General features: G+C 31.2%; 1 protein-coding gene across 4 annotated transcripts in view; it reads right to left on the bottom strand.

Annotated features, from left to right (window-relative positions):
- The window catches only part of LOC148610973 (uncharacterized), a 28,898-nt gene extending 6,644 nt beyond the window's left edge, over positions 1 to 22,254 (bottom strand). Inside the window, exons 1-6 of one of the 4 annotated variants that reach the window (XM_088590934.1) lie at positions 21,936 to 22,254; positions 17,705 to 18,543; positions 15,146 to 15,289; positions 12,337 to 12,536; positions 5,110 to 5,218; positions 2,488 to 2,616 (exon numbers count right to left, since the gene is read on the bottom strand). In XM_088590934.1, coding sequence (XP_088447060.1) covers positions 2,488 to 2,616; positions 5,110 to 5,218; positions 12,337 to 12,536; positions 15,146 to 15,289; positions 17,705 to 18,395 — 1,273 coding nt within the window. In that variant the 5' untranslated portion in view covers positions 18,396 to 18,543; positions 21,936 to 22,254. Of the gene's footprint in view, positions 1 to 2,487; positions 2,617 to 5,109; positions 5,219 to 12,336; positions 12,537 to 15,145; positions 15,290 to 17,704; positions 18,544 to 21,913 lie in introns of all 4 variants that reach the window. The other 3 variants (XM_088590935.1, XM_088590936.1, XM_088590933.1) reach the window with 3 other exon arrangements.
- Between the last annotated feature and the right edge of the window lie 3,004 nt (positions 22,255 to 25,258).

Consider the following 25,258-nt stretch of genomic DNA (forward strand, 5'->3'; position numbering starts at 1 on the left):
CCTTAATTGTGAGATTTTTTTTTATTCTTATACCATAGGTTGAGAAAAAGTGTTTGCAGTATCCTGAATGTATTGAAAATTTGTCTTTTTTAAGTCATGAAGCATGAAATATGGATTTTTAGATAAATTGGAAGTTATCGTATATCCACATGAGGTTAGGTTTTTTTTCACCCTACATTCTATAAATTTAAACTTTAACTAAGAATAAATGTTTGCAATGTCCCATGTATAATGAAAATTGACATTTTATTAGACAAAATTCATATATTTTTGCTTTTTATACCCATTAGAACTTTTCTCATCCACCTGAAATACATGTACAACATTATTCAAAATACAGCTATTTTTTACTTGTTTTATGTTGCTTCGATTACTAGTGTTCACGATATCCTGTTGGTAAAATAACTTTGTATTTTAATAGTATTTTTTTTTTAAATCACTCATTTGCATCCAGTAGACCATAGTCCTGTAATTAGATTCAATTACAGGTCTATGTTTTACCTAAAAGCATTTTTTTCACACAGAATTCACAACTGTCAAATTTAAACTCTTTAAAATAATAATGACTATTAAATTTTGATTTAATTGCGATATCATCGATGGAGAGACATTATTTAATACAAAAAAGATATTTATTTAATACTAAAAGGATGACTTCTAAGAAGATGCATATTTAAACTTAATTTAATATTTCTATTTTCATTTGTAAACAATACATTGCATTATGGTCAATTAACGTTTGTTGAAAGAAAAAGCTATCATATATCTTAAAAAGAATCCTGTTTGGAAAATCCTACATCATGTATTGCATATTGTACAGATGAATATTCTGTATCGTTAATCTTATATTGAAATTCAAAAGTTTTATTAAAACTCAGTACATATAAAACATTTACAAGACAAGCTCGAATGAGCTTTCAAAACTGAAAAAAGACAAGATTTTTTTTCTCCCACTCCTTTTTTAGCTCACCTGGCCAAAGACCATGTGAGCTATTGCCATCTCTTGGCATAAGTCCTTGTCTGTTGTGGTCGTTAACAAATTTTCAAAACTCTTCTCCTCTGACACTACTTGACCAATTCCAATTCTGCATAAAACTGAAGTGGATATTTTTGATCTGTTGAAAAACATGGCCACCATTACTCAAAATAGAACATAGGGGTCAGACAGTAGTCTTTCATGTATATCTCCAGAATCGTTAGGTTTAGCTTAATTCTGACAGGATTAAATAGTTAAGCATGATAAGAACTAGCTGTGGTCAATTTTTCGGTTTAATTTGTTAAGCCATATTGGAGTTATTGCCCTTTTTAGCTCACCTAGCCAAAGGCCGTGTAAGCTATTGCCATCCTTTGACATCTGTTATCTTCGTTGTCATTCGTTGTCATTGTCAATAATACAAAACTTTCCTCCTCTGAAACTACTTTACCAGTTGGAACCAAACTTGGTATGAATTGGGGTATCCTGCATAGAACTGATGTGGGGATTTTTGATTCATTGAAAAATATGGCAGCCTTTACTAAAAATAGAACATACTGGTCAGACAGTAGTTTTTCTCATATATATATCCAAAACTGTTAGGTTAAGCCAAATTCTGACTGCAGGTAAAAGTGTTCAGCATGATGAGATCTATCTGTTGTCAAATTGTCAAATGTTGGAGTTATTGCCCTTTTTTTGAAGTTTTTTTCTATTTCTAATGTTATTTTTTCAAAAATCTTCTCCTCTGACACTTCCTCAGCAATTAAAACCAACTTGGTATGTATGTTCCTTTGGGTATGTTTTATAGAACTGATGTAGGGATTTTTGATCAATGGAAAAACATGACATTTGTTACTAAAAATAGAAACAAGGGGTTGGTCAGAAGTTTTTCTCATATATCTCCAAAAGGGTTAGGTTTAGTGAAATTCTTTTTACTGCTGAAATGATCCTAATTGTAAGGTCTACAAAAGTCTCCAGAGATAACAAAATATCATACGACTCCTTCTACGAGTTATTGCCCTTGAAAGGAGAAAATTATGTTTTTAGCAGTTTTCAGTCAATATCTTGAAAACTATAATAGAGAGAATGAAACTTTCAATTGATGAAATGATCCTTATGTTAAGTTTTACTGAAGTCTTCACCGAGTCAAAATTGTCAGACAGCTCTGTTAAAAATATTGCCCTTGAAAGAAAAAAAATTAACCAGGTGGGTGATTCAGGATCCTGGGATTCTCTTGTTCTAATGCTACTGTAAAAGAACTTTAATTCATGGGGACCTGGATTAGGAAAAAACCAAAAGTTTGTGGCTTTTTGAATTTGTGGTTTTGAGGTTTTCTGTATACAAAAAAATGGAAATCTCCTTTTCATTCAAATTATGTGGTTTGACCTACCCATGAAAACATTGAAAAATTGCTACCCCATGAAAAATAGTACTATTCACAGTACTACCAGTACACTTCTTCAATTTATTTTTTGCTGTTTTACTTTCAGTCTGCACTTCTAAACTTTACTGACCCTTACTAACTGGTATTTCTTTGATAACTTTCTTCTTGTTGACTTGGACATTACCAATACACACCATCTCTGCATCTTTGTGTAGACTTAAATTTATATTAGCACTTTGGGGTAATGTTTTCATTAAATCTGAAAAAAAAAAGTATTCAGTATTGGGTACTTCTGCATATAAAAATACAATATATATAAAATATAAAATATAATAATCACTAACACAAGCAGAAAGTGATGATATTTTGTCCATATTAAAAACTTTAACAATAAGATCAAATAATCCAGCTGTGGAAACAAAAATAGTGTTTTTTCTATTACATCTTTGAAAAAAATATGGAGGTCAGGATTTTCCCCCCTTTTTTCTTACATTACATTTATGAGAGAAACATACAAACATATTGAAAAGTAAGAAAAAAAAATTCAGGGTACACTATGATAAGCTGAAAATATAGGGTTGGTAGGGTAATAGAAAAAACACATCTTTTTATTTGGCCTAATATAAAAGGAAAATATCAAATCCTGTATAGTTTGGGTAAGATTTGATAGCAATAATTAGCTTGACACAATTTTTATCTCAACAAGAATGACATTTAAGGAATTTAAAATGGTTAAGGGGACAATCATTATATGTAAAAAATCAGAAATAAATATGGCATTTTAACTTTTAATAACGTAGTTATATATACATTGTAACTATTTTGAACTTAAGAAATCTTTTAATACCTCCCTTCAATATCTACTAGTCATCTCCTTTTAGAATAAATATAATTGGGAAACATGGAGACCTTATTTAAACGGAAAGACCATCTTTACATTAAGTTCTGCTCTTATGAAAAATCATACACATGTAACCAAAAATAAATGTAATGCAAAATGAGCTTTTGTAAAATGCACAAGGCTTTGCAAATATAGAAATATTTGAGATATATGTGAATAGCCATCTTGTAAAACTCTTCTACCTGAAGGAATTAGTAGTACACATGTATTGATTATATGCAGACTTTATTTTTACCAAGAGCTTTCAATTAGCTTGTGATATCACTAAGTCGGTTAGATACTGATACAAGTACTGCATATTTCAATATAAAAACAAAGAATATTCTGTAAATATTTCTATGATCGTGTTTTTCTAATCACCAAAACATGCTGTCTTGTCAAGATTATGACAAGCTCACAAAGGATAAAAGAGAAATATTCAAACAGTTTTTCGAACTGGCAACACAAACACTCTTTGGAAGTTGCCATTAGATTTTCCTTAGAAATACTAGTCTTCTGGCTGCCAATTCCTCAGTTTGTCAATGTTTTCTGACATTTGCTTACGTGTTGTGCCTCAATCTCTTCTGTGTATTTTGGATTAAAATTTTAGAGGAAAAGTCCCAAATTTACGCTTTCTTTGGACATGGTAATCAATCACCTATTTACTTTCACTTTACAAACTAATGTCACACCTCAGCCAATTATGGTGGCGCCCATAGGTGCGGGAAATTTAAATTCTCTAACTATGATTAGCAATCAATGATTTAAGAAAAGGAAATTATTTTTTTCTCAATTTAATTTTCGTGAACATTTAACAGTTAGTTTCAATATTCATGTCTTGCATAATAACATAGTCTTCTCCATAAAGGAGTATATTATTGTGTAAGTCATAAAGGAGAAGACTATGTTATTATGCAAGTAACATTGCATTGGTGAACAATGGGATTTGCAGCCAGAAGACTAAGGAAAATCTAAGGTCTACTTCCAAAGAATGTTTGTGTTGCCCGTCAAAACACTTATTGAATAGGCCTATTTCTCCTTTTATCATTTGTGTAATCATAAGCACAAGTCATCATGTTTTGGTGATTAGATACACATGATCGTAGAAATATTTACAGAATATTCTTTGCTTGTATATTATATGCAGTACTTGTCATAAGAGCTTTACTTCATGCAAAGGTGGTCTTACATTTAAAAAGTAAAACAGAACAAAATATTGGGGATGACTACATCAATAAAAGGTTTCTTGGGATCTTTAACAGTTTAAATGAGGGAAAGCAGGTATTCAAATTGTAAAATGTTATTTTTCAAGGGTCACAGTGATGGCAAACAAATCCTAGGAGCTTGAATCACACATCTTGTTCATTTTTCACTTTTCAAGGGCAATAACTCTAGGAAGGAGACGTCCTACAATTTTTATGAAGATCATTTCATGAAGATTTTTTTTTCTATCTATTATAGTTTTTCAGATATTGATTGAAAAAACACAAAAAAACCCCTAAATTTTTGCCTTCCAAGGACAGTACTTCTAACAAGGAGTTGTCTTGCAACTTCAAACCAATGAAGTTATGTTTTACACTTGATCTGTATGAATGTATAATTTAATATATAATCTGCAAAATTTTAAAGTAGATACCCTAATGATGCTGGTGACCAAATTTTGTAAAAACCCACTGATTAATTTCAGGAGAAGATTTTTTTTTATAAGTTAACGATGATGGACGTCATGTGCTATCAACAGCTCACATGGTCTTAAGTCAGGTAAGCTGATGAGACCTTTGTTTCAGAGGAACTTGATTAAACTCAGTGATAAAAAATGTATCTTTAGTCCATCTGGCAACATATCTAATTTTGAATGAACTCATTCTATACCTTTTATGGATGGAAATCCAGACAAATCGTCTTTCTTTTTTTGTTTCTTTTTGTCTTTCTTGCTTTTATCTCTTTTCTGATGACTTGGTAATTCATCATGGCTGTTCCTCTAGAATATTTTTCAAAACAGTATATGTTATATAGTTTTATTTCTACAATACTTCAGTCTTGAAGTCTATTTGTTTTTCTATGATATGTCTTGAAAATAAACTAAAGTTAACAGAAGCAAAAGACCACTATGATGACAGGGTGATACCATTATATGACAGAAATTTTTTCTGTTGTATTAAAATGATGCCAAACTGTTGTATCATGTTTTACCAAATTTCATTAAACAGTTAGTTGTGCTTAAAAGAACATTAATAGACATGTGCAAACAGATACTATATTAAAATTACAATGTGATTAGACAATGAACTGAAGAAATTTAGAAATGAACATATTCATAAGCAAGAATATTAATCTGTTATTAATGAGTCATAGTTTTTAGTGGTCTATATAAAACACAACTTTGACCTTTGAAAAGTTAAACCAGGTGTTAAGGTCACTCCGTTACACAGTCTTTGTATGTCATAGAATTGATAAATTCAAGTGAGTTTGGCTACATACATTCAAATTTCAGGACAATTTCTTTTTCCTCATGGTTATCTATTCCCTGACCCATTGTACACATTGTAGACAATGAAAACAATGTGACACATTTATAGAGATCCATACATGTATACTTGATTCATATACTTTCATTTCACAAAATGCATGTTTTAGGACTCCTTTTTTTTGCTCCTAACTTTTTGAGGCAGCAACCCAAAAAAAATCAATACAACCTTCCTTTTTGCTGTATTGAACCATATTACAAAAGTTCATTAAGATCCATCAACTAATATCATAGTTATCTCATGAAAACCAAGGGTCTTCAGATGACAAGACAACAGCATTATACAATTATATGACCAAAATATCGAGGTTGTACAAAAATAGAAGTCGTCTAAGCATAGCTAACAAATGGATAGTCCCTGAACCGATTCTTGCAACAATTTGACAAATCCATGACCCCTGACTAATTGATCGCTGACAAATCAATAAATGATGACCGGTGACTGATCTGATCACAGTAAATATGTGTAAAACAAAAATATTCCCGCAAATTCAATATTAAGGTAATGCAATGTGCAGAAGTGGAAGGTGAAAATTTGAGGGAAATTTTTACGCAGAATATTGTGAAAGAAAAACTTGGTATTGATATTTCTCAGTCCGACATTCAGGCAATACACCGAATTCCAGGTAAACCAAGGCAGACAAGACCAATCATCGTGAAATTGATCAATTCCGATGTCAAACCCAAATAATGTGGCAAAAGAAGAACTTGCCGAAAGGTGGTGTTAAACTGGTAGATGATGTGACAAGGCATAACATGGGTCTCATTTCTAGACTTTCGGAAACAAAAAGATTTGAAAGTGTATGGTATTACAATGGTTCTGTCTTTGGAAAAACAAAATCAGGAACGAGAATTAAGTTTAATTTGTTTGACAATGTGGATGAAAAAATTGCTAAACATGACTAATACTAAACATTAATTTTTTTATCAGTCATGTAAACAGTTTGTATCTTAAAGTAAAAAATTAAAGTGAGATATTTCTTGTAAAGGGAGGTCAATCCTAGTTACTAAGACAACTAGTCTTTAGATTATAGTATTTATTCTTGTCAAATGAATATTATATTTTATATTAAAGAAATATGTTTAATCAATGCCGTTTGTTTATTTCTTTTCTCTTTTCCAATTTAATTAATAAAGTTAGGGATTTTGGGTTTGTTTGTTTGTTTGTTTGGTTTTTTTTTTAATAAAAATTTTCAAATTTGTGTTCCTTTTCCTCATTGAAATTTTAATTTAATTTTGCATGTTACATTTTGGTAGTAATTTTAAACCAGTAACAAGTTAGCTTCATGCCATAATAATGGGAGATAACTGCAGTTTATCTTGTTTATGATATTTATTTTTCTGTAGTTTGACATGAGAGAATACTGTTGTTTGTTTTACATTATGTAAGATAAAATGTACTTATTGTACATACATGTATGTTCAAATTGATTATGACAAATACATTGTTAAACAGAAATGGTTATTATAGTACTTAATTCTGTTTTTTGTAATGGGAGATAACTGCTACATTTTAAAATGAGGGACAATGTAGGTTTTTCTTATTTTTGTCTGATTTCACATATATGTTTATTTTTTTTTTGAAATTTCAATATGCGACTCATCATTAACATATTAAAAGAAAATGAATAGACATTTCTTAAATTTTTTGACTAATTTATTGGAATAAAATTTTTGAAATCCAAACAAAAACTGCCATTTGACACAATGTTTATAGAATTACTGCGACATCTTGTGTATGAGTGTGTGAGTGTGTGTGTGGTGATTCATTTAGGTATTTTGAATTTGTTTTGCTCCTTAATATACATGTATATATTTTTGGACACTGGTTAGCATGACCGATGTGATCAAAGTGATGTCTATGAATGTTAGGGGCCTTGCTTCTAATAAGAAAAAGAGAACAGACTTGTTTAATTGGGCAAGGGAACAAAAGTCTAATATTATTTGTTTTCAAGAAACACACAGTACAAAAGATATAGAAAAGGTATGGGAAGATGAATGGGGGTCAAAGATTGTTTTTAGTCATTGTAATAGTAGAAGTGCTGGTGTTTGTATTCTATTTAAAGATTTAGTTGATATTGACATACATGATATAACATGTGATAACAGTGGTAGATATATTATTATAGATCTTACTATAAAAAATCAGCGTTTAACATTAGCATCCTTATATGGTTATAATACTGACGAACATGCTTTGTTTACTGATATACTACAGAAATTATTGTTATATAATAATTCATCTATTTTGTTATGTGGTGATTGGAATTTTGTCCAAGATATTAATATAGATACATTTAATATTATACATGATAGACATGTTAATTGTAGAAATACAGTTCAGAATATTATAGAAACATATAGTTTAATTGATGCTTGGCGAATAAGTAATCCCAATGCTCGGAAATACACCTGGCGACAGCACTCTCCTATAAAGCAGAGTAGAATTGATTATTTTTTGGTATCTGAAGATTTATATTCTCTTATGAAAAAGACAGATATTATTACAGGGTACAAAACTGACCATTCTGCAATTTTTTTCACTTTTTCCGTATCATTAGAAAAACGAGGTAAAGGGTATTGGAAATTTAATGCCCAGTTAGTACATGATTCTGAATATGTTGCTATGGTAAAAGAATGTATTTAGAATACTATTTTAGAATATCATACTTCTGGTGATTTGAATGATCTGATGAATGTTGGGTTTTCATGTAGTGATCAATTATTTTTTGAGATTTTAAAAATGAAAATACGTAGCTCTGCTATTTCATATTGTATAAATAAATCCAAACATGAGAAGATAGAAATCAAAAGGATTGAAGATGAAATTAATTCCTTAGAAGACGAATTTCACTTAAATCCTAGTGATGATACAAAAAATAAGTTGAATGAAAAGAAGAATGAACAGTTAAAAAAACCGTGAAAAAATAGTGGATGGTATTTTACTCAGGTCAAAAGCTAACTGGCATGAAAATGGAGAAAAATGCTCCAAATTTTTTTGCGGTTTAGAGAAACGTAATTTTTTATCCAAAACATTGTGTGAAGTTATAGATAGTAGAGGTCATTAATTGTCAAACTCTGCAGACATATTGACTGAACAAAAATTGTTTTATGAAAATCTGTATACATCTAAAAATCAACAGTATAGAGATGATTTACGTAGAAACACATTCTTTGATCATGATGTTAAACTCACAGAAGAAATGAAACAATTCTGTGAAGGAAACTTGACTTTCAAAGAATGCGGAGAAGCTCTAAAGAATATGTCAAATGGTAAGAGTCTGGGTTCTGACGGTTTCACTACAGAGTTCTACAAGTTTTTTTGGATAGATTTGGGACCTTTTTTATTTCGTTCATTAAAGTATGGGTATGAAAAAGGTGAAATTCAGAATTTCAATATCAAAGTGTAATAACTTGTATTCCAAAAGAGGGGAAAAACAGAAGGTATTTATCGAATTGGCGTCCAATAAGTCTTATGAACGTTGATACGAAAATAGCTTCTGCAGTAATTGCCAATAGGTTGAAAGTGGTACTTCCAGATGTAATAAGTGATACTCAGAAAGGGTTTATTAAGGGTCGATTCATTGGAGAAAATACAAGGTTGCTTTACGATCTTATGCATTATTTAGAAGAAAATGATTTAGAAGGTATGTTGTTAATTATTGATTTTGAAAAGGCTTTTGACTCTGTTGAATTCGATTTTATTATTAATGCATTACAAAGTTTTAATTTTGGTCCATCTATATGTCAATGGTTTCAAACTTTTTATAAAAATGCCAAAAGTTGTGTTATTAATAATGGATATCTGTCATCTTTCTTTAATCTGCAAAGAGGCTGTCGTCAGGGTGATCCGCTGTCACCTTACTTATTTATAATAGGTGTTGAACTTCTATCACTGAAATTAAAATCAAATCAAAGAGTGAAAGGTATTGTTGTTAATAACTGAATCACTTATAAGTCAATATGCTGACGATACATTTTTAACTCTAGATGGTACAGAAATATCACTCAGAGAATCTTTAAAAACATGTGAAAATTTTTATTATGTATCAGGATTAAAAATGAACAAGTCCAAAACCAGTGCAGTATGGATAGGTAGTAAAAGATATTCTGATCGTATTATATGTGCAGAGAAACAATTGAATTGGACACACTCAAATTTTAAACTTTTGGGAATTAATTTTTCTTTATGTATGGAAACTATGATTGATATTAATTTCAAACAAAAAATTATTGATATCAGCAAACTTTTGAAAAGTTGGCAACACAGGAAGTTGACCCTTCTAGGAAAGATTACTGTTATTAAATCTTTGGCACTTCCAAAGATTATACATCTACTTACATCATTGCCAAACCTTAAAGTCACCATGTTGAATGAAATAAATAAATTGTTTTATAATTTCATTTGGGATGGAAAGACTGAGAAAATTAAAAGAAACACATTAATTGGAAATTTCTGTGACGGTGGTCTGAAAATGATACACCTTGAGTCTTTTAGTACATATCTAAAAATGAGTTGGATTAAAAGACTTTTTACAGATGAGCTTGGTATTTGGCAAAAAATTGCCGACAACCAACTTCAAAAGGTTGGGGGTGTTTGACTATTTAATTTGCAGAAGGAAAAACTTCGAGAAGTTGGTAATAAAACTACCAACCCTTTTTGGCGAGATGTGGTTAAGGGTTTACATGATATCAAATCATCAAACTGTACAAACGTGCACAATATTTTAAGTTTAGATATTTTGAATTTTGCATCTCTTGATGATTTCCCTTATTTTATCAAATGGAAATCAAAAGGGGTGACAAGATTAAAAGATTTGATAGACAAGCATACAAAAACATTTTATACTTTTGATAGGATAGGTCAGCTTTGTAATACTAAAAATTTTATTAAATATTATAGTCTTCTCTCTTGCATTCCACCTGATTTAAAAAATCAGTTGAAAGAAGGGTTGCAGGGAATGACTATGTATGATTTTGAAAATTTTACTGTGTATAACAAATTTATTACAAATTTACAGACATGTAAAAGTATTAAATTTGTTTATAAGGATTTGGTTAAAAGTATTTTTGTTTTGCCTAATCCTAAAATTGAGGCATGGCAAGAAAAGGTAAATATGGAAAGATTTGAATGGAGGAATTTTTTTCTAACTTTACAAAAATGTTGTAAGAATTCCTACCTTAAAACTTTCCAATACAAATTATTACACAGAATACTTCCTACAAATACTTTTTTGTTTAAAATAGGTTTGTCAACTCTAAGGTTTGCACTTTTTGTAAAAATCATGATGAAACTATTGAACATGTTTTCTATGAGTGTTGCCATATTCAGGCTTTTTCACACGAATTTTTCGTTCGACTGAAAAGAGTTTTTCACAACATTAATATAGATAAGAAAAACATACTGCTTGGTTATCCAGAATATTCATCATTGTTAAATTTGCTTGTTATTATTGTTCAGAATTATATTTATAAGTGTAAATTGGATGAAAAACTTCCAAATATAAGTGGTGTAAAGCAAAAAATTTTACATTATAAAAGTCTAGATATGTATAATGGAACACAAAATAATGTTATACATAAAACACAGCTATTCTGGGCCCCATGTGATCAGATTTTTCAATAATTTTCAAATACATGTAATATAAAAAAATAATAGAAAAAGGAGCAAACTTTTTTATATATACTATCTGGGTGCAACTGTGTGAGAGTGTGCAATGAGAGTTACAAAGAGAGTAGAAAGGAGTAATGAATGAATATTAAAATAAAAGGACTAATGATATTGTATATAGTTGAAGCAAGGAAAAGAGAGTGAATGGACATTTTTTTTAAATTGATATATATAAGGATTTATTTCAAAAACATTATATACTTAATATTTTGAATTGAATGATCTAACTTATATTTCTTGTAAAAAATAGTCAGTGTTTTTTCTTTATATATTTCAATTTAATACCCCTGTACACCCTAGTCAGGTGGTGCTGTAAGGGTCTCTGTAAAAGCCTGACTATTAAAAAACAAATAAAAAATATAAAAAAATAAAAATAAAAAAATATGTGTAAAACTGACAAAGAAAACAATGAAATCTGTAAAATATATTGACCGCTCTGTGGTCACATGATGCGATCATCGGTCTAATAAAACGGTTTGACGGATCAATGACTGATCAGAAACTGATCGGTGATCGATGAGTGATTGCAATTTTTGTTGCAAAGATGATTTCATGTACTATACTCTAGCCAAGATTACTAAAAAAGTTGAGTACTTTGCACCTGGTCCATGTTCCAAGTTTTTAGTGGAGTCTGAGTTACTCATTTACTTTTATTGCTTTGGTCATATTATTTTGGTAATTTTATGTTCTTTGTTGAGTGTGTCTGTTTTCCCTGTCTGGTCTTTGTCCCTGGATTACATTCTTTTGATTTCTTTTAGAATCTTGGTTCCCTTTATAACAACTCTTTTTCAATACTTCAGAGATGAAACTGTTTCCATTACCTTGAGAAATTTTCTCATTGAATTTGACTGTATACAAGAAATGATGACAAGGATGGCAATGATTAGAATTTTCCATTTACCTGACCCCTGTCTGGTTCAGCAAAGTGGGACCTATTATATCCATTATTATCTCCTGGTGGCTGTTGTAGACCAGGCTTCTTTTCATTCTCTTGATGCTGCTGCTGCACCCCAAGTTTGTGAGACAAGTTGCAATTTGGTTTTGAATCAGTTTCAGGTCTGTTAATGCCTGGTGAAGGAGGTCCATTAGTTTTCTCATCCCCTGTTGTGTTAAAGATAGAAAGGAAACAGTTGGAAAGGAAAAAATATAATTTTTTTATTGCATGCACATGAGGAAATAATATACTTCAATTCAGTATTCCTGTGAGGAATCAATTGTTGTCATGAGACGTAGACAAATATAGTTTTTTTTTTTCAATGATACATGTAACATATTTTTTCTCTAACTAATCATTCTGCAGCCAGATCAACCCTATCATACAGAGTATATCTCTTTCTGGCATCTTCTAAACTTCGGAAATATGTTTATCCAATGAGCAACTAGTATTTGATATGATTGAAAACATTGTATCTTAAAACCATTGTAGAACATTTAGGACATAAAACTATAAGTGTCAAAATTCCAAACATTGATTCTAAAAAGCCAATTCATGGGGAAATCATTGGCAAGTATTCTTTAGATATATGATAAATTGGAATTTCAGTTTTTTTTTTTTTCGTAAATATCAAGAAAAAAGTTTGAGGACCCCATATTTCTATTTTCAGAATCTGGAGGAAAGTCAGCTTTCAGTTTTATACAACTTTATAAGAAGTTCCAAGGACCAAGTTTTTTAACTGTCGAAGCAACCGGCTAATTCCCTACATCACAATTGTAGATGTAATTGTCTATAAAATTGTGTAAAACTGACAACACAAAGGCTCAATGATCTCAATGCCCTAGCTTACATTTTCTTTACTTGAAAATCTAATTTCTAATGTATGATCATTAATGTCATTTTTGAAGAAGAAAATTGGAAAATCCATAAATTTTAAATATTTAAAAAGATTTGCATTTCAAGAAAAGCTTTTGAAATAATAGATAAGTGCTCCATGTCCCTGAAATTTCAATCTATAAGAGAGATGACTAACTAATACATGTATTATTATTCAATAATCTTTGATTTCAAACTTGTTCAAGAGTCTCATGCCAATTACTATTGGTACAGATTTTATCCAAATCCATTGAAATAAAAAGATTCACTAAGTGCAGCATAATATGACAGCAGCCAGTTGAACTCTAAGGAAAATGTGTACACAATGTTAATTTTTGACGCACTAAACACACACTAGGAACTTCCAGTTCATTATAGACACAACAACTCATTTGTACACAATATTGCACAATATTTAGAATTTCTGTTTCATGTGTTTATACCTCATTATCTGAAAAACAGTAAATGATAGGGTAAATTGGATAAGCATACTTCTTAAAGCTCTTGTATTAAGGCTAGAATTCATATGGAATCCAATAAAAAGATTTTTTTTCAAAATCGCACCAAAAGTCAATTTTTTGAAGCTTGGTCCTCTTTGGCCCCTTATAATTCAAAAACTGTAAGAGATGTATGAAATCTGATTGAAAAAAATGCATATTTACATGAGGAATCTTATAACAAAATTTAAACTCAGATCAAATAAGCTATCATCAAGAAATCAGAAAAAATAAACTATTTTCAAGAAATCAGAAAAAAAAATACTTGTTTCTGGCCCCTTTGTGACCCATTGTTCCAAATTGGCTCAATTCACAACCCCAAAAATCAATCCCAGTCTTCCTTTTTTGGTATGGCACCTAGTAATAAAATTTCAAACAGGATTCATTCACTAATAGTCAAGTTATTTTCTGAACATCAGGAAAATGCATGTTTCTGCCCCTACCTTTTATGGCTCCTAATTTCTGAAAAGTTCAAGTCTTTACCCAAAAATCAATCCAAGTCTGAACATTGTGGTAAAGAATATTGTGGAACAATATCATAGAGATTTCTATGCTTTTGTTGGAGTTTTATACTGGTAGTTCAATTCCATAAAATGCTTGTTTTAGGCCCCCCATTTTAGCCGGTTGGGGCCATAACTCCAAAAATCAATACCAACCTTCCTTTTGTGGTTTGAATCTTGTTATAAAAATTTGTAAAGATCAACCAATACTGAAGTTATAACACGAAAACCATGTGTTGACGGATGACGAAACGATGACAACGATAGCACCATATTAACATATGACTGCACATTTTTTATGGCCGTATAAAAAGAGGATGTGAGAACACTTACAAGGTTGTGTCTGATTAATACATAGATACAAGGCAGACGTCCAGTTCCTGCATCATGTTGTGGTTTTGACAAAGAAGTTGTAAATATAAGAAACCCATATAGAAGACTGCATTGTATATGTTTTTTTTTAATATCTTAACCTGCTTGATGAAACCAATAACCAGTTTCAGAACTTTTAGACATTTTGATCATGTGTTATCTTTGGTGTTTCTGACACAAGTAATATGACAAGAATATATACATGTATATTTTATCAGTATATGAATTGTTTATTAAGATAGTATAGTTTTATTTTAAATTTGCAAAATTATTGTCATCTAGCTACTTTCTTGCCTTCTTTCTAACAATGAAGCTAACAAAATTCCAAAAAAAGCACTAAGTATTTACAAGTCTGCCAATATGAAATCAACTAACCATTAGAAATACATCAGCACATGAAAAAGATAGCATTATGTACTTTTTGATCTTTTTAAAAACAGCATTTTATATATAAAAAAGATCCTCAAAAAATTAAAAGTATAAGATTTTAAAAAGATAAAGCATGTATACAGACAATGATAAACATAGTACCACATTGATTTTCTGTATTATTCGTAGGATCATCTCTTCCTTTTGTATCATCTCTTGTGTCTTCCATCATTTTCTTGCTTTGGTTCTTCTTTTTATCAATAAATTCTGTTTCTACATCTTCCCCACATAAACCATGTGCAAACTCTGCAAATAGAAATTTTAAAAAATGGAAATCTGCCCAAAAAGTTTTATTTTCACTACTGTTATTTAATGTAGTCTTGTTCCAAATTTCTCAATTTAGAAAAAGTAACTCAGACCAAATTGTTGAACTAAATATTTGCTTCCATAGGTGACATTTTTCATCCTGGTGGAATTGTTGTCTCTTTCATCCCATGGGAGTTGTTGTCTCTTTTATCCTGTAGGATTGTTGTCTCTTTCATCCCATAGGAATTGTTGTCTCTTTCATCCTGGTGGGATTGTTGTCTCTTTCATCCCATAGGGATTGTTGTTTCTTTCATCCCATAGGGGTTGTTGTCTCTTTCATCCTGGTGGGGTTGTTGTCTCTTTGACATACTCACCATATCCATTCTTCTTATACATGTACATCTGTACTTATACGTGTATTAATATGAATTTTGTGATTTTAAAATCAATTCAAACCCTTGAACAGAGACTACATAATACTAACATTAGTGATATAAAGTACCTGCCTTCAATTTTTTTTCACTGAGCTTGAGATGTGTTCAAAGAAACTGATTTCAGTGATGTTCATTTGACAAGTAATTTTCATTGTTTTACTGTCAATGCAGAACATCTGATTTCAAATAAATAAGTCACAAAAATGGGTTCCCTTAGCAAAGAAGATCCACTATTAAGCTTCCATCTTTGCACATGTGTATTTCTTAATTTCTCTGATTAATCTAACTATTGTCTGAGTATTGAGTTATATCTGTTTTCTCTGATTAATCTAATTATTGTCTGAGTATTGAGTTAATAACTTCATTAAACCAACAATAAATATAATTTCCCATGAAGTCAATGTATGTTTTAAGTGGTGAAAATGATCTCCCTAATCTACTTGAAAAGAAACTGTTCAAGAAAAACTCACAATGTGACCTTATTTAATCTCTATCTCTCATTTATTTCAAACCAACAAATTTTTCTAATGATCAGAATCAAAAATAAATCTATTTACCAGGTAGCTTTATTCTAATTAAACTAAATTCAAACTGCCATTGCAAAAAAAGTTGAAGTGCAAAAGTCACATAACTCCTGTAAAATTTATTGAATCAAAATAATGGCGCAATAGGATCAACAACAATTGGTCACTAACAATCCTACAAATTTTTTAAAAAATCTGTCACACTGTTTCCCAGGAGTTGTATCCATAACAGTGGAATCCCCTGATGTAAAAAATAAGCAATCGCTGGTTTAAAGGACCAACGAACGATCTGTAACTGACTGCTGATCCATGATGGATCACAGTTAAACTTACATTGACCATCATTAATTGTGCATTTACGTATCATTTTGTGTTCGTTTAAACGCTCAATAAACACATGATAGAAGAGGTTGTTTAAACGCACAATATGAGCATTTGTTTAAAGGCATGATGGAAGCGTTTGTTTAAACGCACGCTGGGAGCATTCCTTTAAATGTTCGATAGGAGGGATCGTTTAAACGCATGACACCAGCATTCGTTTAAACGCGTGATAGAAGCGTTCGCTTCTTTTGTACTTTGATTATTTCCATGATTCAACAGTTATTTTTATATTTTTTGCTATTATTATTTCATATAATTTTAATAATTTCATTTTCTATTTTTTCTTCTTTCATTATTTGTTAATGTTATTATTTTTCACCGTTCATCTATCGTGCATTTTAACTAACAAATAGGCTTCTGGAACAGGGTTATGTTGCTACAAGATTGAAGTCATCACTACAGACGTTTTATGGTCATCATCATGAACTCGTGGATCATTATGGTGTACCCATCTGCACCTTGAAAACTGATTTATTCAATGGGTTATAGTTTTCCTTTCCTTGTTGGTCTATCCTGGACTTGACATTTTATGAGCAAATTGGCGGGTGTTTCTAGAAAAGGCTTACCCTACCGGTGCACCTAGTCCATGCTCCCAGTTTATTAGTCCGAGTTGCTCATTTACTTTTGTTACTTTGTATGTATGATTTTATTAACTTTATGTTCTTTGTTGTGTATGTCCGTTTTCCTTGTCTGGTTTTTGTCCCTGGATCACATTCTTTTGATTACTGCTACAACCTTGGTTCTCTTGATTACTCTTTAACACATGATATAAGATTTTGTTTATTGTGTGTTTAAACGCATGGTAGGAATGATCGTTTGTCATGTGTTCAAACACGCTATAGGAGCCATTGTTTAAACACAAGATAGAAGCCTTTGTTTATCATGCATTTGGTGAGCGTTTAGAGGGTATTTGGGTATAGTGCATGTGAGAAATCTAAACGTCTCAAGGAGTGTATTGCCTAAATATCTGCCCCAGTCATCAAAATAGTTTTTCACAACATGTTCATATAATAGTCATAAGAGAAAATATCTCACTTACTCCTAGAAATATTTTTTAATTTCTATTGGGGACTTACCCCAAGGTCTACTTTTTCTTTTGGTGCCAGAAGTTTCCATAGCGACACTTTGATTGTTACTATTCTGGTTCCCTGTCAATTTTCCAACCTGTACATCTTGTTTAGCTGACCCTTTTTCACCTATATAGGAAAATCCTTTTTCGTTTTTGTCACCATTGCCACCTGAATTAACTATAACAACTCTGTCACCAGGAAGACTTTCTTGTCCATTTTGTTGAGTAACAATCTGATTGTCAGTTTTTAATTTCTCATCCTGTTCTTTTTTAAGTTTTCTTTCTGTATTTGCTTCTTTCTCTTCAGGATTACCCTTTTCTTCTGTTTCCTGATTTTTAACTTCAGGATTACCCTTTTCTTCTGTTTCCTGTTTTTTCACTACAGGACCACCCTTTTCTTCTGTTTCCTGATTTTTAACTTCAGGATTCCCCTTTTCTTCTGTATCCTGTTTTTTCACTACAGGATCACCCTTTTCTTCTGTTTCCTGTTTTTTTACTACAGGATCACCCTTTTCTTCTGTTTCTATTCCTTTTAGTTCAGAAATACTTTCTTCTGTTTCTATCTCTTTTTGAACAGAATTCACCAAATCAGGAGATTTCACAGTTACAGTTTGTTTTTCCAAGTCAGCATCTTTCTTACTTGATGTATATGGTTCTTCTCTATACTTTCTAGACTGTTTACCTGAGCAGTTACCCATCTGAATTATGTTCAGCCAATTCAAATATAAGTTTCATGTAAATACGCTCATTAAATTGACCATGAACATTCTATATCATAGTTTTAAGTCTACTATACACCATGTTGATCATGTTGATATTTCAGAGGAATTTTTCAGCAGAAGAAATCTGAAATAGTAAGAAAATGACAATGAAGCACTTTCTATGGACAAAATGTGGCCAAAATATTTGTTTCTATTCTGATGCTGGCTAAATCATCTTTCTGGGCTATAATTGTATTCCCTTAACATCCAAGGTCCCTAAAAAACCAAATGGTCCATAAACAAATTCTTTAGGATGACCATAAATTAGCAATTTGTCCATTTTGCCTTAATTGTTTCTCTTGTTACTGTTTTCAGGCAAAACCATATGATGGAAGCATGCAAGAATTTCATTGATTCAACTGCCCAATGAAAATCAGTTTTCAAAATTGGGCCATATTTCCAGGTTTGATCTATTTAATGAATTAATATTCAGAATGTTTTTTTTCTGAGACAATCTTTTGTGTGATTATAATTATATTCCTTGATGCATCTACATATGAAACAAAAACTTCCTTTAAAATTTCCTCAAATTCCTTAAGCTATTGATGAGGATTTAAAATTATATAATGCTTATGGTACCAGTACCGTATTGCATATCCCTGAGCGAGTGTACGTCAAAACATGGATGCTATAAAAATATAGTGCATTTTCTTTTTGCCTCTCTACAAACTAATGTTTTGTCAAAAGACATGAACAATGACTTAAAAAATAGAGCAAACATCACACTGTAAGATGAAGAACTTTTTTGAAAGAAAATCTAACATAATATCATAAAAATGTTCCACTGAAAAGGTTGGTTTGGCGAGTGCAAAACGAAAGTGAAAGTAGGGAAAATGGCTATTTATAGTTCAAGACTACTTTTCTGTCCAATCTTCGTGGACTCACCCTATTTTCTTTGCGGGAAATTATTTTTTCACATGTCCTTAGAAATGCTACATAAGTGAAAGTTTTATTGAATCAATTTACATATTTTTTAAAAAATCCTAAAAATATGCACTCACTATAGAAGTCTATGGGAAAATTAATACGATACTGAGACCTTATGCCATTTAAGTTGAATTATCTCCCCTTGGAGTCATCCAACAATAATCACATTACTTCTAACACATCTATACATGATGCCATGCAGTAAAACCTTCCTACATGTATATAAGTTCATCAAGATACATGATGCCATGCAGTAAAACCTTCCTACATGTATATAAGTTCATCAAGATACATAATGCCATGCAGTAAAACCTTCCTACATGTATATAAGTTCATCAAGATACATGATGCCATGCAGCTAAACCTTCCTACATGTATATAATTCATCAAGATACATGACCCATGCAGCCAAACCTTCCTACATGTATATAGTTCATCAAGATACATGATGCCATGCAGCTAAACATTCCTACATGTATATAAGTTCATCAAGATACATGATGTCATGTAGCCAAACCTTCCTACATGTATATAAGTTCATCAAGATTCTTTAAGTGGTTTATGGGTTTATGTGGAGATTGGTTTTACAAGAAATGTGGACAGACAGACTGGTTGATTCCTACACGCTTCCCAAATTTTATAAATATAAATATAAAACCAGTTAAAATTCAATACAATCATAAATTGTCTAAAGCTTGAAATATTTTGTTATTAATTCTTAAATTCTTGATGCTATGTATTCCTAGATCATTTTTAATAGCTATTAAAATCAACAACCGATGCCAGTTGCAATTTAAGTATCATTTAAAAAAAAATATTGTATATAAATATCAGATTTAATTATTTTCAAATTAATATAAATGACTGAAGTATGTCGAATTATTAGTATTTGATCATATTATTTGTCCCCAATCTACAGGTTGAGGTGCCCTGTCCCCAATCTGCAGGTTGAGATGCCCTGTCCCCAATCTGCAGGTTGAGGTGGACTGTCCCAAATCTGCAGGTTGAGGTGGACATCCACAGTCACACCCATCCAAAATGAAGTCTTATCTCGAAGTGAACTGTTTGGAAGTGTTCTTGATCTATTTAAGGCCTCTATATATAGTGTATATAATATGCACTAGAAGCAAATGTATGGGTATAACTTAACATTCAATCCTACACATAGTTCACAAGTTCAAAAAGATAATTATGATTGACAAATACTAAAGAAAGGAATTAATGAAGTCATTAAACATAAAGACATGAAACCTGAAGGTAAAATTGTCACATGGTAAATGCGTACAATGGGTGAATATATACCTATATAGCTAACTATAAATTCCTTTTATAGTGTGGCAGAATGCTGCCATGCAAAAACATCTTCTTATGTTGTTACCTCAAGATAATATGCCATTTACACAAGATAGTTATTTCATTCCCTCAAGTCAGTATGTTGTTCCCACAAGAAACTTATCTTGTTACCTCATGAAATTACCGGTATGTAATTCCCACAAGACAATATGTTAAGATATTAAATAACTCTATACATTGTAACTACCATGTGGAAATGACATAGTATTTTGAGTGAACAACATAATATATTGAGGGAGCTATATAGCTACCTTGAGGGAACAACAAATCATCTTGAGGGAATTACATGGTATCTTAATTGAGTGAACAGCATAACATATTGAGGGAAAAAGATAACTTTCTTGTTGGAATGTCATTATTCCATATGGGAATGACATATGATCTTGAGGGAATAATATAAAAACCTTGTAGGAACAACATATCATGTTGAGGGAATGACATTAAATATAATATTTGCATGGATCCCACTGTACTTTTTGGATGGTGGTGGTCAAAACAAAATATATCTCAAATACCTACAATAGATTACTTTCACATTCACTTCCATTCCAGAAAAGTTCTTCTATTATAATGAGGTCAACTGGTGTAAGCAGGGGTAATATTGGGCGACATTGCAATGGGAGCCTAAGGAAACTTGATTTGATTACTGCCAGGAATTTGTAAATGATACACTTATTATAGTATTCTGATATTTTAATGTTCAGAGACACATCTCCAAATAACTATTACTTTATGTTCTTGTAGCCAATATTCTTTCTTTGCCTAGTATAAAACTGTAAACCAGTTTCCACCATTCGACGTAAATGGCAAATGTGAAAGTTGTCTATGCTAGAGGATGTTTGGAAAGCTATTTTCTTACTTTGAGCCTGTAAATGGTATACAAACTAACAAAGCAGCTAGGGCTGCAATGATTACTCAACACAAATGGGTAAAAATTGGCAAAAAGTGGAAAGATCAAAAAGAAAAAAATAAGTGATAAAAAAATGTGAGTCACACATGGAATACATTAATCCCTTTTGGGATTCAATGTCTGGAGCTATATTCTGATTTGGCCGCCAAATAAAAAAGAGGAGGGTTGCAGGGTCAGAGGAAATTCGGACTAACTGAATCCCAAAAGGGATTAGGAATACATGAGAGTGGTTGGGCTGTACATGTACATGTAGTAGAGTATATACCTAAAACCTCTCTAGAACCTACTGGAGAAATTATATACAAGCCTGCTTTGCGTCACTACTTCCAGTCGTCTTTCTCCAATAGTATGTTAGAGCTTCAGGTTCAAACTCCAATATGTAGAAAATACATTGTAACTACACATCACTTTTGGTTTCGTTTCTGACTTTCTGTTGTGTATCCTGACCTGAGGCATAGAACTCAATTAGAACTAAATATAAAAAGAATCAAAGAGTATTCTAAGGAAAATGAAACACTGAGACAACAACCATATATATTTCCTAAACTAAATAAGTTAACTACTTAACTTCACTTTTTCCATTTTCATCAGGGACAGAAATAGATTATACGTACTGGACAACTCGGACCAAATCAAACACGTCCAATATAAGACAAAGCACTAAGACTATGACTTTTTAATGGATAATCAATAAAATATTGATGCCTTCCACAAACAATGGCTTGGTATTTAATCCTTAGAAACAATACACGAAAAAAATTATATCAATACATGGAAAAAGACAAAGGATAAAATATCTCAACATGGTTATTCAGTTACAAACATTAGATATTAGAAAAAAAAGGCCTGAATAAAATTACATATATGTTTCGTTTCATGAATGTTTCTTTGGTATTCCATTGAAAATAGATGAGGTCTCATCACTCTGGGTTTCACTGTAATTTGTATTCATATTTAGGTTTGTAAATAAAGTCTAAACTGATAATATTTTTTTTCAGAATAAGAAGAAATGTTTTTCTTCTTCAACTTTATTGCATATAGTGCATAATCTTTGATTTCTTTGAGTTTTTGGTCTAGAAGATCTGCCTTTTTCTATATGAGCGATTATTCTAAGTTTCTTTAATTTAAATTATTATTTTGTTTTGGTAAATCAAAATCAAGATAATGTTGATTTTTTTTTTTTTTTTCATAACAGTTTGCAAAAGTTTACAGTTTTAATAAATGATTCTAGTTAATCTTCAATTGATTTCTTATAATTATTATTTATTTACAAATAGATCAAGGTAATAGACCTGGAATAGAAAATTGAAAATATATTATTTTCCAAATTAAAGGACCCACATGGGGCTACATGGTTATACATTTATAGAGGAAAGGAATATTGATAAGAATAACAATATAGATTGGAATAAAATGTTCCAAGACTTGTCAGAGACATATCTAACGAGGTAATAGGTGTGGTGTTTATATGTCAGAAAGACAACAAACCAACCGGGATAAAAATGTCAGCTCAAGGTCATCAATGGGTCTTCGATGATTGCAACGACTCGGAGGAAATCCTCATACCAAAGGGCAGGCTGCAGCTGGTCCCAAAATATCAGTATACACAGGTACAGCGAAAGAGTTGTCCTTATATACCTAAATAACATCAAAATAAACCAAAGGTGAAAACGAAACAAAACATACAGCGGCAAGCGAGTCTCGAGACAGACACAAAAAAATGCGATGTGGTTTGATCACAATCCCCGTTATTATCTGGCAACTGTGGAAAAATAATTGTACACAAACGCCTCTAAAATCAATTCAAAAAGGTCAGAAAGCCTTGTTACAACGGAAATTAAGAAACTGAATGTAAACTAGTATGTAAAACAATTGAAAAGTATTTCCCTTGAAAACTTTCTATTTGTAATATACACAATAAGACAGTTTGTTTCATACATAAAATGTTAACCTTCTACAACAGTTTGATTTTTGCACTTGGTTACCTTGTCAGATGCAATTGTCAATGTTTCCATCACGATTTTTGTGCCAAAGTGGACAAAAATGAGGATTTTCTAATATTAAAAAATGATTTTTTAACATTACAAATTCATTTTCTAATATTACAAATTAGATTTTTTATATCACAAAGCACTTTTTTAATATTAAAAAATCATTTTTTAATATAACAAATTCAATTGAATTTCTAATATTAAAAAACTATTTTTGAATATTAGAAATTTATTTTCTAATATTAGAAAACGGATTTATTGTATTCAATGATGATTTTTTAATATTAGAAAACCCTACTTTCTGTGAACTGTAGAATTTTGCACTTATTAACCCCAACTGGGTTCTTTTTCTGTATAAAAAAAATAAAACTTGAGATGGTTCATTCCACCTATTCCCACTTTTTATAAAATAGGTAATAAAAAGGTAAATTTTCATGTGGGAATAGGTGGAAAATAGTGTAGATAAAGGATTATACTGTATAAACAATGTTTGATTAGGTGTTAATTGATTTTGTAATTAATGACAGGTAAATGATATATTTTGTCAGTGAATTTCCATTTTGTTGCATAAATATAATAAAACAGAAACAAGTAAATTTTGAATATTAAACTTTTTAATTTAAGGAAATATAAATAAACAGTTATATATATGAATACATAATGTATTTTAATGAATCAGTAGTTTTTGATATACATAAGTCATAAGACATAAGAAAGTAACAATATCAGTTTAAACACATTCATTCAACCAGTCTCTACGATATTAAGCACTAGATCATATATATTAAACATACACAATAATTTTGTTTTCACATAACAATTTAACAGTTCATCAATTTAGTCAAGGTGCAGAAGGTATGAAGCTGCATCACCAAACTGGACAGTTGTGACTTCCTGGTTACGATGTCTGGTTTTGAGTGCTGCTAACCTGTTGTTGATGTCTACATACTTTCTCTTTTGTACTGCTCTTTTACCACCAGCTGCGTATTGAATCATAGTCAAGTCATGGATGGCTTCCTCATGTTTCAGTTGTTTTATGAGTCTGAATATGTTTGGGTGTGGATGTTGAACATGTTTCTTAAGTTTACTATGCCATCCTTCTAAGTGATTGGTTGTCCTTGGACCTTCTGTTGTGTAGTGGTTCCATAAGTGTCTGTTCTGCTCTACCCAGTAAGTTGTTACATAGTCAGTGAAGGGAACATAGTTGGCGTTTGTTTCAACATCATCTGTATCAGTAAGGGCATTAAACCATACGTCTTCGACCTCAGCAGTGGGTATGAGTGGTAACACAGCTGCACGACGTACTAATTGGTGGATGTTGTTGTCTTCTTTGTAAGGCACTTGTAGACCTGTTTCCTGAGCTTTTCGCCATATGCTCTGAGTATAGTGAAAAAAAACAGCCCTTTGCGTTGATGCCAGGAAAGATGGAGTATGCTGCGTTGCGTATGGCGACCTCATAGTCCAGAATGATAGTAGTAGGTTGAAGTTTCAGTTGATGTTGTTGACATAAATCTTTGGGTAGAATAAGAAATCTGCTATATACAAGTTCGCTCTTGGCTGGTAGTAAGCTGTACACTAGCGGATACATAATTATTTAATCAATTAGAAAGCTGTAATTT

Source organism: Perna viridis, chromosome 7 (genome assembly GCF_037379345.1).
Source record: "Perna viridis isolate PV_CMFRI_1.1 ecotype Kerala chromosome 7, ASM3737934v1, whole genome shotgun sequence".
In the NCBI taxonomy this organism is placed as follows: Eukaryota; Metazoa; Mollusca; class Bivalvia; order Mytilida; family Mytilidae; genus Perna; species Perna viridis.